This window comes from Ochlerotatus camptorhynchus, unplaced genomic scaffold (genome assembly GCF_037179485.1).
Source record: "Ochlerotatus camptorhynchus isolate MF236.1 unplaced genomic scaffold, CSIRO-AGI_Acam_v1.1 ptg000209l, whole genome shotgun sequence".
NCBI classification, from domain to species: Eukaryota; Metazoa; Arthropoda; class Insecta; order Diptera; family Culicidae; genus Ochlerotatus; species Ochlerotatus camptorhynchus.
Genome location: NW_027040699.1, coordinates 1,885,123 through 1,900,934, shown reverse-complemented (window position 1 = coordinate 1,900,934; position 15,812 = coordinate 1,885,123). Strand labels below are relative to the sequence as shown.

Sequence of the window (15,812 nt, the reverse complement as noted above, 5' to 3'; positions counted from 1 at the left end):
TAAACATTTTTAAAAGTAATCCGAAAATAAACACATATTCAACTTGCAATTTCTCGTTGTAATGTGAACTAACTGAGAGAATAAAATGTTAATGATAATTAAACTTAAATTAGTTTACCATGTCTGCGGTTGTCATATGGAGTTCCAGAGGGTACGAAACTGACTAATGCATGAGCAGTGCATCCTCAGGCTCGGTTGCCAAAGCAAGAATAATTACTACTCTGTTATTTTACAATAATTTATATGTTAAGAGAAAGGATCGTCTACGGGTTGATTTTTATTTGGCTGTGAAATTATGAACACAAATTGAGAGCTTGGTGACATTGATTAAATATTCTTATTATTACTTAGTAATGAATAGTGAGCCCAGTTGTGAGTAGTCGTTATTCATTATTATATTATAATAGGTATTTATAGCCCTAGGTTTATTCACATCCTTCGTAGGTAGTCGGTCATATGGTCTGTAAAAATTGTATTAGTATAAAGTTCTGTTGTAAGTGCCATGAGTATGCTATTCTTGATATTTTCGAAAGCTTACCCTGCTGCTCATTTTAAACTAACATTAATTTACACTACGGTATAATAAAGCACATCACGATGTAGCTTCTTAGGTTAAAATAACGAAGTTTTGTGGACTGGTTTTTTTCTGAAAACCGACTGGAAAGTCAGGGAATTTTATTTTCGACTTTGAGTCGACACCCTGTATTATAACATCGACTCTGGTAACAACGTGTGTCAGCTAACAATTCTTTCCCTCCCCGACAACCGTAAGGACGTGGCCGGCGCCGTTACTGAACTTAAAAGTAATGATTTACTGGATTTTGCAAACTGAGAATGGACTGCTAATCCCAAGCCCCATTTACATTGGTTCTTTGTGCAAATTTCACTAGATCTGGTCAATCACGGAGTAGCAACTACTGAATTGTATGGTAGTTAATGCTCATGCTCATGCTCAACTTTGTCTCAGACGTCATTTCGATCAGAAATGCCGTTTCCGTGCAACCCTTTTTTTCTAAAATACAAGTTCCAAAATTACCGAATTTTAGCAAATATGTGAATCATTGCCCATAACTAACAATAGCGCAAAGATTTACCGTTTAGCGACTTGCAATCAATTTAATTGTTTGTAAGAATGTTTGAACATACTGAGAGAGAGGTAAGCACATGTCATCGGTAAGAGACGTGTGTGTAAGAAAAAATAAACGAAAAAATCTAACGGCACCGGTGGGATTCGAACCAACAATTCCCATTCAGTACACGGGTGCATTGCCAATTATACAACGGTGGACCTATATGATACATACCATAAAGTACATATCACAAAGACCAATCGTAATACTGGAATACTCATAGAGGTGAGATATTCCGGTAAATGGCGTTTGTATGGTAACGTCGTTCCTATCTTTTTCGTACACAAACGTAAATACAAACGAAGTCGATCTTTAATTGAAGGGTAAAAGGGTATTTCAATGATTTTGAGCCTATTATAAATTCAACTCCCACTGGGTGTTGTCACATTCCCGAGTTGAACTGTTATAAAAGTCCATTTCCGTAGACGATAGACGCTGTTAGTTAGCAAAGTTTAAGCTTCTATAATGGGTATGTGCGTCTCTCAATAGACGTTACACCTAATTGCGTTTGAAATAAAATAACCTTTGAGTAGATTGGTGGCTCTGCGCAATCCAGCTGTGTCCAACAAAAATCAATCCATTGTACGTATTGGAGCGCTTTTGAGTAAATACAAGAATGGTGAAGAGAGAAAGTTAAGCTGGGTATAAGTCATTGATCAACTCAGTTGAATTCATTTTTTTTTTTTCAAATCGAGTTCCTTGTCCAAACCGAAGCGAATTTTGAGAGAACAATTCTAAAATAATGCTTTGGATCTATAAGGAAATTCCGATGATAATTCCAAGCGCATTTCGAATGGAATTTCTAGCGAATTTGTATGAGAATTCCATGGAATTTCCAGAATAGTTTAGAAGAGAACTCCAAAATAATTCTGAGTAAAATTTGAAGAAAATTTTCGGCGGGAGAATTTCTGCTACCCAATGGTATTGGCATAGAAGGGATTACAAGTTTTGCTCATAAAAAACCTAAGAACCTTTTCAATTGTTGGTCGAGAATCTGAGGTGAATTGCATGGGGACTAAACGGAGAATTTCAAGCAAATTTAAAAAAAAATTGAAAAATTCCTAGACCGGACCGGGGATTGAACCCAGTCACCTCCAGCATGGTCTTGCTTTGTAGCTGCGCATTTACCAACTGAGCTAAGGGAGGCCCTCCGAGTACAGCATATAAACAGTCTAATTAACCAAAGACAATTTAACAAAAACAAGAAATTGTGTTTATTACATAACAATCATACTAAATTCTTTGTACACACAAATACAAATATAAACGCTCAAAAAAAATCTATCTCCCCTTGATAACCGCTTCGATGAAGGTTAACTCCCGGTTGCCAACCAACGCCAACAGTTCCCGCTGTTTCCGATCCAACTTGACCACCATCAGCCTTTGACTGCTGGTCCGCAGAGCATTACTCGTCAAATATTCGCGGAATCCGGCGACTCCCTCGTATCGGTAGATCACCAGCGGATGGAACGGATTCCCCGTCAAAGTGTACAGCATCAGCTCCGAGGTCGCCGGAATAACCGAAAACTGAATCTGCTTCGGAACCTTAGTCAGAATGGTTTGATACTTGGTGAAGGTGCTGTTGCGATGCTGCGGCCGTAGGTCACGCCAGATCTCGACCGATCCGTGATGAGCGGTGTCGGTCAGTTCGTGTTCGGAATTGATGGCAATGAAAAGTTGCTGCTCGAATTTGACGGCGGTTATGAAAGATGGATGGGCTATCTTAACCAGCTGGAATAGTCCAAGTTTGTAGTCTGCAAGAGGGCGCCAAACTTGCAACAGGTTATCCCGGCTCAGCAAGATCAAACGCCCGTCCAAGTGCAGAGCCTGCTTAACGGCAGGCGTAGCCAGCAACTGCTGGAACTTCAGGTAGTACACTAGGTTTTCCAATCGGAGACAATAGACGTTCATTCCATCGACGAGCGGGGAAAATAGACCTACGCAGTCCAGATCCATTAGCTTGAGCATAACAATATCCCTGGGAAGGGTACTGTTGAACTCGTAAATGACGGTAAACTTTGGTGACTGCTTCGGTGCTAGGAAATCCGGCGCTTCAAGATCCAGAATGGACTGCTGATAGATTTGACGCATAGGGTCGTAAAATTCGACGAAAAGGTTCTGCACCCCACCTAGGGAGATTCGCTTCAATTTGGTGATAATCGAAACTGGAGATTTGATGGGAGGGAATCCTGTGAATGGAAGAATCCGGTAAATATTTGATTTATCATGTTGAAAGAGTTTAATCAACCTTTCGCCATTCGAAACTGAGATTCTTTCTTGTTCCAGCGATAGAACTCAACAGCCGTGTGATTGCCGTCATCCACGAGGGCAGCGAGAAGTTCAATAGGTACGGGAGATAGAGGCAACACAATCGTCACTACATTCCGGAAGTAGCCCGGTAAGGCCTTTATCGGTTGATAGTGACTCAAATAGGGCGTTTTACCTGGAATTTAGCGGTTATATGAAATTAGAAAGCTACGAGATGTTATCAAAATCCAAACCAACGTACTGCTAAAAGTCTCCACGAGTGACTGTCCGACCATATGTAGACTGCGCAGCTTCGTTTCATACTTGCTCAACTGATCACCGTATTCGACCTCCTGCAACAGTTGGTTGATGTTCACCCCAAAGATCTTGCTATCGCCCGTATTCACGTTCTGAGCTCGCAAATTGTGTACCAAGGTTACCGGCGTACCGATCATGAGTGTTCCCTGGTCGTCACGAGCCAGATTTGACATAAACTGGTTAAAGTCCTTGCCATTGATCGTTTCCACCTCGAGTTTCTCGATCGACGACGGGTAGATTAGGTTTTGCTCCGGGAATTTAGTTTTCAAGTATAGGGTTCCTTCCAACGTTTGCGGAACTGACTTCAACAGTAAATGTTGCTGATCGAATGTAACATTATTTACCGGACCGAGGGATTCAATGTCGTTCAATATGGTGGCTCCTTCCAGATAGGTGATGCCTTCGATGGTATGGTTCCGGTCCAAGCGTACAGCATTGGCAAACCATTCGCTGAAGTCTACGCCTTGGATGATGCACGGTTCCGAGCAGCGAAGGTTGTGCACCCGGAGGTTATCGATCCGTTTGGCGCCGGTGAATGTTACCTGTTCGGCGTGGCTCAACAGGATGTCATGCTGGATGTCCAGCCCATTGAGGGTGGTCAGGTTCAGATTTCCTGACGAAGTGGGAAAGATAGTTGAGAAGAACTCAGATGTTTTCAAGGTAAAGAGATTATTTACCGTAAACCTCCGCATCGTGGAAGACCCATTTGCCGGTTATGGTTTGATCAACGTTCTTTTTCAGAACATTTTTATCAAAATCGACGATATCGATTCCTCTCGACCTGAAACGGAATATTAGGTTTAATTTCTGGCTCGTTGCGAAACACTGAATCTCCAAGCGTAGAAGAGAGAATTTTCTAGATTCTGAATTTTTCAGTTTTAAACATCTTTGGCGTGTGAATTTTAAGAATAATCCCAAATTATTCCATCTACTGTAATATTTGTTCCTATTTATCCATATGAATTAAAAAAAAAGGTAAAACTATCCATTAACGGAAGTTCTGAGCAGTTAATTCCAAATATTAAGCCAATATGAACAAAATACACATTCTAGAAATTTGATTTATAATATTTCAGAGAAAAGTTTTATTCGTTTTAGGTCGTACAACCGAAGTAAGGATTTTGGTATGATCAAATTTTTAGCAAATTAAAAAAAAAACCTTTTAAGCACCTTTTAAGCTTTTGTTTAGTTACCAAAAAATCAAATTCGATCATATTGCTTGGAGGCCACGTGATTGCAGTGAACAGTTCGACATCTAGCCGCAGCTTCATCTCACTTTCTCATCTCACGCTTCTCTTCCAACGAAAATTTCGATTTAATCTCTCTGCCTCTCATGCGAGAGAGCAACATTGACAGCTTAACACGCGCCGCTCCTCTCTGTTTACGTTTTATTCAGAGTTTTGTTTACCAGGTTTTTTTTTATGGAAATGCTTATCGCGCTTATCTCAATTAAATTCTAATAAGTACCTCATAGGATTAATGTTTAATTGTTCCTAAGAATTTACAAATTGTTACGGAGTTTTTACATATATTGTGCTTTACCAGAAATAGGTGAGTTATTTCAGTTTTGTTTAGGAAGTTCTGTCGAATAATACAATAATTGTCAACATCCCAAACACCTACGTGAACAATTCAAAGCAACGAATGTACCTACCCCATGCAAGTTCCGATAATACTGATAGAGTCAATTAGAAGCTGCCGAAGTTTAGTACTTACTCTTTCGATCCCTTGAGCAGCCCGCCCAGTGCAATAGTGCCAAAAGTTGCCATTTTCTGGAGCTCCACTGGTCCCTTGAAAACCAACGGCGTAGTCACGTTTTGCGGTTTGGATACGCTGAGGTAGGTCTGGGAAATTTCCTCCAAATCAAGTTGATTAACCGGTCCCTAAACCAAGGAAATCAAAATCATTGTTATTACGACTATTAAACTGAAGTTCTCCTTTTACCTTAGTATGAACATAACTAGCGAAATGGACATTCTCGAATCGGTACGCCCCGGTCAACACTTCATCCCGATTGGTCAACCAAACGTCGCGATGAAGCTGTTCCAAGCTGAATCCGTTCAATTGACCAACTTCCGGCTGTAGCTGGAAGTGGACGTTTCCTTGGACTTCCACGTGCAGAGGTCGTTCCCTGCCACTGGATGTAGCAAATTCCCTCATTTTAGCGTAGTTCATCCCATTGAGTGTGTGCTCAACATGTATCCGGTTGGTTACCACCAGGTTGCCATCGATTCGGACGTCTTTCAGGTGTTGTCGCTTGGGAGAGTAATTCAGCAGTACGTCCGTGGAAAGGTTTAAACCCGAAACGAGACCCTTGACTGCTATCGGCTGGTAGGACACGATTCCCTCATCTGTAAAGGTAATATTTCTATACGATTTGCTAATGGACTAATCAAAGTATTAGTACTTACGAAAAACTGCTTCCGGCAGTCGCTCGTTTCGATCCAAAAAGAACAGATCCTTCACTAAATCCTCCAAATTAACCCCATTGAAATATCCATCGACAAAGACCCCTTCAGCAACGACATGCTCGAAAACCTGCGGCGCCGTAAACGTTTGATTGTACTCATTAAGTAACCACGAGTGACCAAATTCGTCCCGTCCAACACCGTTGATCGATCCGTTGAAATACACATTACGAACGTGTAGAGGATTCTTCAGGATCAACGTCTCTTCCACGACGACGTCCCTCTCGAGAGGGTCGTTGATTTTCTTCAAGCCAATCAAATCAACTCCGTTGATCGTAGCTTGGTCCAGCAGGATCAACTCCCCTACGCTTACATTGTGGAAACTTTTCGATCCCATCACTGCGATCGTATCATTTGGGGCATAGCTTTTCCGCAACGTGTCGGCGAGCAAGTAATCTAGATCATAGGAAAACACTTTGGAGTTTTTGAGCGTATCCAATCGTCCAATGCTCAAGTCCCCGTGGATCGTCAATTTGCAGTTCACGCATCGTACCTTCGATTTGATGTGCTGGTTGGTATTCACCGTTAGAAGCGTACTCAGCGGTCGTTCTTCAAAAAGCGTCGTCTTCGTAATCACATTGGATGCGATCAGCTCCTTGAAGTGAATCGTGCCCTCGACGACCTGATCACCGGACTTCTTCAGCACCGTTTGGTTCAGTTGCTTCAAATCAATATCGTTGATGACTGCGGCGTCGACTCGATCACCGCGTATCGTTAGATCTCCGGTGAATATTTTCCGTCCAGTGATGCGTTGTAGTTTGTTTGATGGCACGGAGATGAAGTCACTTGGATTCACGCCGTTGAGAGAGTTGGCGAATGCTCGTTGCACGACCAACGGTTTCTTGAAGATGAAGTTTTGATTGGCGGATGCGGCACTCAGCGGAAGGCCGTGGTGGTACAGATCATAGAAGTTGTACGTTTCAGTAGATCCAAAGATGTTTGAAGCGTTGAGCAGACGTCTCACCGTAACATCACCGGCTATTTCAAAGTCACCTTCCAGGTAGATGTCCTGGGTGATCGTGGAAACCGGGTTCAGCTTGCTAAGGCTACTGCTGTTGATCTTACCCTGGAGGTAGATCGGGCCCAACAGCTGTACATTATCGAAGCTCTTGGTCCCGGTGATAAGCTGAGGTTCCTTGGGGTCCTTCAACAAGACCTGCAGTTGATCGTCGATCACGTTGATGTGGTTGATACGGTCGTCCACGTGCAGATTCTCCATGTAGACAGGATTTATGAACTGCACATCTTGTCGAACGGTGAAGTCCGGTTGTTCGAGTGTCGGTACGGTCATTACTAGGTAATTTAGATCCACTCCAGAGAGACGCTTGTTAGGAGTTTCCATGTTTTTGGTTACTATGTTGTCAAAGTTTATGCTCCCAGTTATCACTTGGTCACCTACGATCTTGAGGGCATTCTTATTGATATAGTTGATGTCGACGTCGTTTACAAGACCAGTCAGTTCCAGATCCTGGACCCGAATTTCCTTGAACCTTTTGGGATAGCTTTGAGCGGCTCTGTTCTGTGCTACGTTATGGTCCGATGCTCGATCCATGTACGACATGATCGTACCGACATCCGTCGAGTTGAGTGTCTTTGCCAAAAGGTTAACCACCGTCAGATTGTCAGCCCGCAGGGTCTTTCCAGTGAACACTTGATCGGCACCGCGGATCAGAACATTATCCGGCGATACATGAACTCCATCGATCGCTTTATCTACGAACAATTCTCCGCGAACCTCCACTTCCTTCACATGCAAATCTACGCTCCCCATAGATCGGAAATCATCCGTGGTATGCAGCAACGTTTCACTAGCATATCCATTCAGAAACTTAACAGCCAGTCTGTCCTCGACCACCAGTCGATCGACATTGATGACCTCCTCCTGCTTAGTCTGGTTCGCGACTCTTGCAACCACTCGTTCGTCGTTGACATTCTTTGCCTCAAGATCTCTCACCAATCCGCCGGATGCGATCACCTGTGGCGCCTTGACGTCTCCTCGCACTTCTACAGCCTCGCTCAACTTCAAACTGTTATCAATTAAGCTGCGGAGCTTTTGCGCCTTCTGCTTCAATTCTTGCAATTGCCTATTTACGTTGTTCAAATAATCGAACGCTTCCTGATTGAACATGAACTCTTTTGTATGCAACACTTTTGTCCGGAGTAACTCCACGCTCGATTCCTTCACTTCCACATCCTTCTCGATTTTAACGGTGTTCCCTGCAATCTTCGGCAGAGCAACCAGCTTGTTGTAAACTTCTTCCAAATTTAAATTATCTAGTTGATCGGTCGTTTCGCTACACCACGTGATAAATTCACCGTAGACATCTCTCAGGTCGTTCTCTACGCCGTAGATCGGTGAGAATATGTTCGCCGTCGTTCCTAAGCTATGCTTATTGGCGATCACGATCAAGCTAGTGCTCAGAATGTGCCGGTAGACGCGCATGAAGGAAACTCCGGTGGAGAAGACATCCCGCGTATAATCGATTCGTGAAGGGACGAACTTCCAACCGTCAAACTCATAGATCAACAACGGTTTGCCAATGCACCGGATCAGTAGAAGAAACTCGCCATTCTCGTGCTGAAATTATGATGTATGCTTAAGATTATTCTTGACTAGCATTATGGAACTACAAATAACCTACCATAACCGGAAGGAACATCTTCACCTGATGCAGCTCGATCTTCTGAAATGGCACAAAATACCCGTCGACGAACTTGTACACGATCGAGTGCTGATCGTAGTCCAGCTTCTCGGACGCGGTTTCCTTTCCTGCGCGGGAATTTCCTGTAATCAAAAAATGATTCCGAACCTCTCCCAGCTCCAGGAAAAAGTACGCTATATCCGACACGGAGTAGATGTAGATCTTCTGATGGAATTCGAACCGTTGCTCCTCGTGGTTAAACCGAAAGATGTCGGAGAAAGTGTCCTCCTCGACGTCTTGATCGTTCATCTGATTGGCGATCGCAATGTATGACGTCTGTGCGATCGAGAACGGTTCAATGTAGATCGAATTGTAACACGGCAGGTCATCGATCACATCGAAGTGATACCCGGACCAACGGTACAGGGGGCATACGTTATCGACGTTTTCGTTCAGATTTCGGTACGTATGCGTTAGATAGAACTCATTGCCGACCGTCCACATGTGAACGGTGTTCTGATTGGACTGGCTAAACTTCTGGATGATCTCCGTGGTACCGTCTTCTTGAATTTGAAACACGGGAGAACCTTCATCAAGACTGGGATGGGCTTCCGGGGAGTCTTCTTTGGCGGCGTTTTCATAGTAGTTGACCACAGCGATAAAACCAAGCGAACCGTGTGAAATGCATTCGAAGTTACGAGCCTGGATGGCCGTGTACTCCATGTATTTGCGGAACTGACCTTGTTGCTGTGAGGAAACAGAATCTTTTGCAAACACAAAGCAACATTCGAGTGATTAGTAACTTACCCTTTTATAGAACGACACGATGGTATGGTTTGCATAGCTGTCCTTCGACTTCCGAAGGTGCAGAGATCCAGCGAAGATGGAATGTCCCACCTTTAGAAGGCAGAGGTCGATGGGAAAGTTCACCGGGACATAACCTCGCTCGCTGAAGCCCTTCAGGTAGCGGTGTTCGGCTGTAACGGGTTAAGCAGATTTCCATTATTCGTTAGTAAATATATACGCACAAAACATTCACTGCGCCTTCGTCTTTCTTTATTTACAGAATGGACGCCGAACGGTTACAGGAGAACCTGCTGCAGAGCTGCCTTCGCCAACAGTTGGACGAATTCCACATGCTGTCCTCGATCTTCTGTAATGCGGGTGAGCTGCACGTCGATGATTACAGTTTCGTCGACAACATTAATGCCTACATCGAAGGCGAAACCAAAAGACTAAACGCCAAGCTAGACTATCAACTGAATCTGCCCTTGCTGGGATCGGAGAAGGTGCAAATCCGCATCGAACTGCCTCATCTCTACCCGGCAATAGAAATTCCACTGTTTGTAGTTCGTTCGGCCTGCTTTCCTCGAGATCGAGAGCGACTGATCACCGAGAGAATCGAACGGTACATCGACCAGGAAGTATTAGATAAAAATGAAGCCTACGTGTATCAGATAGTTTGCTGGATTCAGGATAATTTTCCGGAACTAACTAAATTCGAGGAAACGCCCAAGGTACCGTCAGACCAACCGTCCGAGGACTCCGAAAATGCGAAGGACACTAAATTCGAACGATTGTGGATCTACTCGCACCACCTGAAGAGTAAAACCAAACGGCAAACGATACTGAAGTCGGCACGGGACTTGGATCTCTCGGGGTTCTCCAGACCGGGTAAACCAGCGGTCATCTGCGTGGAAGGTCGCCAACAGGATACGCAAGAGTTCTGGCGAACGATAAGGCCGCTGAAATGGCAGAAGATTCAGATCAAACTGGCGGAAGTGGAACCACTGGCGCCGGTCGATGTCGTGGACGACAAACGCCGCTTTCTAGGATTCCGCGAGGAACTGTTCACCGAAGTGGACGACGAAAACGATGAGGAAGTTCCCATGAGCATGAGTTTATTTATGAAATTTTTAGATAAGCACGACAGTGGGTACATTAGGAAGGAAATTTTTGGATTTGAAAAGCCAGAATCTGTTGTATAGAGATAACATCTTTTTGTGCTGTATGTTGGAGAAGTATTTTTTATGTATTATAAATTGTATGAAGTGCAATAAAAACACAATTTTCCACTTACCTTCTGCTGTATCGGCGACAATTTGAGCGCTATGCCTTTTTCCTTTGCTTCGCATGGTCTGCCGTCGCCTACGGACCCAACTGGATCCATCGGTAGCGCGAAGGAAACTCTCCATGCGTTCCTCCACGCGGCTTTCCAGCTCTGGTGTAAGTGCTACATTTTCCCCAGATTCCATGCGCAAATCTGCCATCAGGTTTCGATAAAACACTTCCTTCAACCCGTCCAGCTCACCGTCACTGCTTTGGGAGCTGACATCTTCCGCGGTTTCCGCACTACGTACGGCGTGGATGGGCAGTTTAGTTACCGAAAGTAAAATTATCACGAGCACAAAGTTTAAAAGCAGTATCATTTCTGGACACTACTGGACATACTTCTGCAAAGATGAAGTAATTTGTGGAGTCTGCAGCAACGTGGCTGACGATGGAAGTATAACAATGTGTGGCCTTGAACCTGCAAAGCTACCAACTGATGGTGAGTGAGAAATGTTTGTGTAGGTATATCAACCTTATCTCATTGTTCAATAGAAAGCTTGGGATTTTGTACCACCCTCAGCGAAACAATAGCCGGTGGATGTGAATGTGAAACAGAACAGAATCTATATGCTGATATAGATCTCTTCTATATTAGAGATACCGTATACGCATAACTACTCAAGCCTTTACGTACTGTAGGGAAGAAAGGGCCTAAATGAGATTCTCATATACTAGATTAAGGCAGTTTGAATATTGTGAATCTCCCACCAAGCTGGACAAAATAAATGTGTTTAAAAGTGCGCTAAAAGGGCCCATTCCCGTCAAATATTGTTGGTATTTTTGGCACACTTATTCCTTATGAAACGAGTAACCGAAGCCACTACGAAGATTCGACGTAAACGGGCACATTTATCACAGTTATTTTGTTTTTGGATGAGTCTTTTTGAGCTTCAATAAACAAAACATTTCAGGCGCTCATTCGAAGAATATGGAAGTTAAGAAAAAATAAGGTTTATCGAATTATTGGTATCTAGTAGGATGGGTCATCATGATCATTTTTTCAGAATAATGTTTTTTTGGTTCCATTTGGGGTCCCAAACAACTGTGCAACATTTGGGGACGATGGGTTGTAACCCGGCTTTCCACATTGCATTTTTAATTTGTATGGGAAAACCTACTTTTTTGCATCTTTATTACTAGGGACCACAATTTTGCACAATATATAAATACGTTAAAGTATAGCCCAGGAAGTGCCTAACAACTTTGCTCAAAAATGTATTGTGCTAGAATGCCCCTAAAAAAAGTTATAGCTGTTCAAAGATCAATGTTTTGAATTAAATGCCAAAAATCCCTTTTTCTGCCAACACTGCCGGTGTACCAATAAAAGTCAGACTCCAAATTCGAAGTTAATTATTTTATCGATTTGGTATGTTCAGATGCATTATTCAAAAACAGTTTTTCAATTTCATAGGCATATTAAGAGATAAGTGGAGGGAGGCTAACTATACCCCGCCCCCTCACCCATATAAATGGAGGTAAGGATTCAAACTGCAATAACTCTCGAGTTGTTCGGATGGGTTATTAAAAAACATTTCCTGAATCTCATAAGAGCAGTTGTAAAACGAGTACTACCATTCTCTTCCCTACTCTTTTGGTGCAATATAAAATGTCAGATATATTCACACAAATGTCATTGGATTGTAATGATTATATTTCATTTTAATATATTCTACGATTTCTCAGGCTACTCTTTTCGATGCTGTTCTATAAGCAAATATTGCTGTTGAACTAGGTCTCGGGTTGATAAGTCAGAAATGAGCTTCACCCCTCATTCAGCCATATCGTTGACAACCATCAAGGAAGCAAATCGTTGTATCGCATTGAAATAATCTGTATCATTACTCCACTCGTTTGCAGGATTTTGCATGAAGCCGGTCGAAATTACGAAAAGGAATCAACACTGTTAGAAGTGACGTTTAGCTTGGGAGCCCAACTGAAACTTAGCCTACTTAAAGTTAGCCCAACAAGCGAAATCCGACTTTACCTGTGTCTGAGACGAAACTGGTGAAGACAGTTTTCGTTTTCTCTTGTTATTGGTTCTTGACGTACGGCTACTTCTGTGTTTTCTATATGCGGGTAGCCCGGATGGCAGTTTAATATTTCAAATGAAATCTTTGTATAGAAATTTAAAATTTCCCAGCTGCTAATAATTCAAACAACATCTCCTCACTAACAAATGAACCGACAAGTGGATATTAAATATTTACACTACAACAATTTTCGTTTTAAAAACTGCATCCAGTATGCCATTCCCTCCTCCCCCCACCCCGCTGTCTAACAACGCTTATGAGATTGAGCAAATGTTTTTGAATAATTCATCCTGAACATACCAAATCGATAAAATATGAAACTCCGAAGTTATTTCAAACTGAAACTATTGATATGAGTGAGGGGGATGGGGTATATTATTAACCCCCCACCTCCCCCCCATAGTACGGTGATAGAGGAAATTCACCAAACCCGAGCGTCTGTTCACCATGGAGGTGCGGCTCAAAACGGCGTCTGTTCTCCATGTTAGGAGCGGCTGATCACCGTCAGCGTGGGACTCTAAACAGAGCTGTGCACGATGGTCCCCCGGCGAGACAGGGGGTTGGGGCAGGCCCAACAAGCCGCCCTGGAAAAAAACAAAGTTGCAAATACTGAAGAAAGAAATACGAATCGGAACAATCGGCACAGACCTACGCGACGAAATAAGGACTACGATTGGAAACTCGGAACATGGAACTGCAAATCACTCGGCTTCCCGGGCTGCGATAGGTTAATCTATGACGAACTTCAACCACGCAACTTCGAAGTCGTTGAAGCGGGCATCGAGCGGCTACATTCTACCAGAGCTGTGGCACCACCAACGAGCTGGGAACCGGCTTTGTAGTGCTGGGTAAGATGCGCCAACGCGTGATTGGTTGGCAGCCGATCAACGCGAGGATGTGCAAGTTGAGGATTAAGGGCCGTTTCTTCAACTACAGTATCATCAACGTGCACTGCCCACACGAAGGGAGACCCGACAATGAGAAAGAAGCGTTCTAAGCGCAGCTGGAGCAGGTGTACGACGGCTGTTCGCAACGGGACGTCAAAATCGTCATGGGCGACATGAATAGACCGGCAATCGGGCCAAACAGCCTGCATGCCGTATCGAACGACAACGGCCAACGATACGTGAACTTTGCAGCCTCTCGAGGAATGGTAGTTCGAAGTACCTTTTTCCCCCGCAAGGATATCCACAAAGCCACCTGGAGATCACCTGACCAACACACAGAAAACCAAATCGATCACGTTCTAATCGACGGGAAATTCTTCTCCGACATTATCAACGTCCGCACGTACCGCAGTGCGAACATAGATTCGGTCCACTACCTAGTTGCAGTATGCATGCGCTCAAAACTCTCGACGGTTCATAACATCCGTCGAAGTCGAACGCCGCGACCCAACATTGAGCAACTACGGGACGCCGGAGTTGCCCAGGACTACGCGCAGCAGCTGGAAGTTGCACTACCCACGCAAGTGCAGCTTGGCGCAGCTTCTCTTGAAGATGACTGGAGGGAAATCCGTTCCGCCATAGGTAGTACTGCTGCAGCGGCACTAGGTACTGCAATCCCGGACCGAAGAAATGACTGGTTTGACGGCGAATGAAACTGTTAGTAGAGGAGAAGAATACAGCACGGGCGAGAATGCTGCAACACCGCACGAGATTGAATGTGGAGCGATACAGACAAGCGCGGAACAGACAAAACTCGGTTTTCCGAAGGAAGAAGCGTCAGCAGGAAAACCGAGATCGCGAGGCGATGGAAAATCTGTACCACGGAAGTTCTATGAGAAGCTAAATAGTTCGCGCAAAGCCTACGTGCCGCAAGCCGATATGTGCAAGTACTTGGACGGTAACCTTCTCACGAACGAGTGTGTGGTGATTGAAAGGTGGAAGCGGTACTATGACGAGCACCTCAACGGTGAAGCAGCAGAAAACGAAGGTGGCATGGCAACAGACTTTGAAGCACGCGCAGAAGACGACAGGCTACCGGCCCCTGATCTTCAAAAAGTTGAGGAGGAGATCGGTCGGCTGAAGAACAACAAAGCAACTGGTGTAGATCAACTACCAAGTGAGCTATTAAAATACGGTGGTGAAGCACTGGCTAGAGCGCTGCACTGGGTAATTGCCAAGATTTGGGAGGAGGAGATATTACCGGAGGAGTGGATGGAAGGTGTCGTATGACCAATCTACAAAAAGGGCGACAAGTTGGATTGCTGCAACTACCGCGCGATCACACTGCTGAGCGCCGCCTACAAGGTACTCTCCCAAATTCTATGCCGCCGCCTGTCACCATATGCAAGAGAGTTCGTGGGGCAATATCAGGCGGGATTCATGGGTGCCCGCGCTACCACGGACCAAATTTTCGCGATTCGGCAGGTTCTGCAGAAATGCCGCGAATACAACGTGCCCACACATCATTTGTTCATCGATTTCAAATCCGCATACGACACAAAAGATCGAGATCAGCTATGGCAGATTATGCACGAGTACGGATTTCCGGACAAACTGACGCGATTGGTCAAGGCGACGATGGATCGAGTGATGTGCGTTGTTCGAGTATCGGGGACACTCTCGAGTCCCTTTGAATCTCGAAGGGGGCTACGGCAAGGTGATGGACTTTCGTGTCTGCTGTTCAACATCGCGTTAGAAGGTGTGATCAGAAGAGCTGGGATAGACACGAGTGGCACGATATTCAGGAAGTCCATCGGCTCCTTGGCTTCGCCAATGACATTTACATTATGGCACGGACCTTTGAGATAATGGCGGAAACGTACATCAGACTGAAGGCTGAAGCTAGGCGGATTGGACTTGTCATCAACGCATCAAAGACAAAATACATAAAAGGAAGAGGTTCTAGGGAAGACAATGT

At 44.3% G+C, this 15,812-nt stretch overlaps 2 protein-coding genes across 2 annotated transcripts; one reads left to right on the top strand and one right to left on the bottom strand.

The window, feature by feature from the left end:
* Window positions 1-2,385: 2,385 nt before the first annotated feature.
* On the bottom strand, window positions 2,386-11,364 carry clos (closca). Its single transcript, XM_065224245.1, has 10 exons — window positions 10,886-11,364; window positions 9,613-9,782; window positions 8,806-9,552; window positions 6,107-8,741; window positions 5,640-6,046; window positions 5,412-5,578; window positions 4,373-4,476; window positions 3,640-4,308; window positions 3,379-3,573; window positions 2,386-3,319 (listed from the first exon to the last, which is right to left on the bottom strand). Exons 1-10 carry the CDS (start codon window positions 11,232-11,234, stop codon window positions 2,412-2,414), a joined length of 6,351 nt encoding a protein of 2,116 aa, XP_065080317.1. The 5' UTR covers window positions 11,235-11,364; the 3' UTR covers window positions 2,386-2,411.
* Window positions 5,187-10,814, top strand: LOC135703180 (RWD domain-containing protein 2A). Its single transcript, XM_065224301.1, has 2 exons — window positions 5,187-5,246; window positions 9,872-10,814. The coding sequence occupies exon 2, from the start codon at window positions 9,873-9,875 to the stop codon at window positions 10,791-10,793; it is 921 nt and encodes a 306-aa protein (XP_065080373.1). The 5' UTR covers window positions 5,187-5,246; window position 9,872; the 3' UTR covers window positions 10,794-10,814.
* Window positions 11,365-15,812: the final 4,448 nt, after the last annotated feature.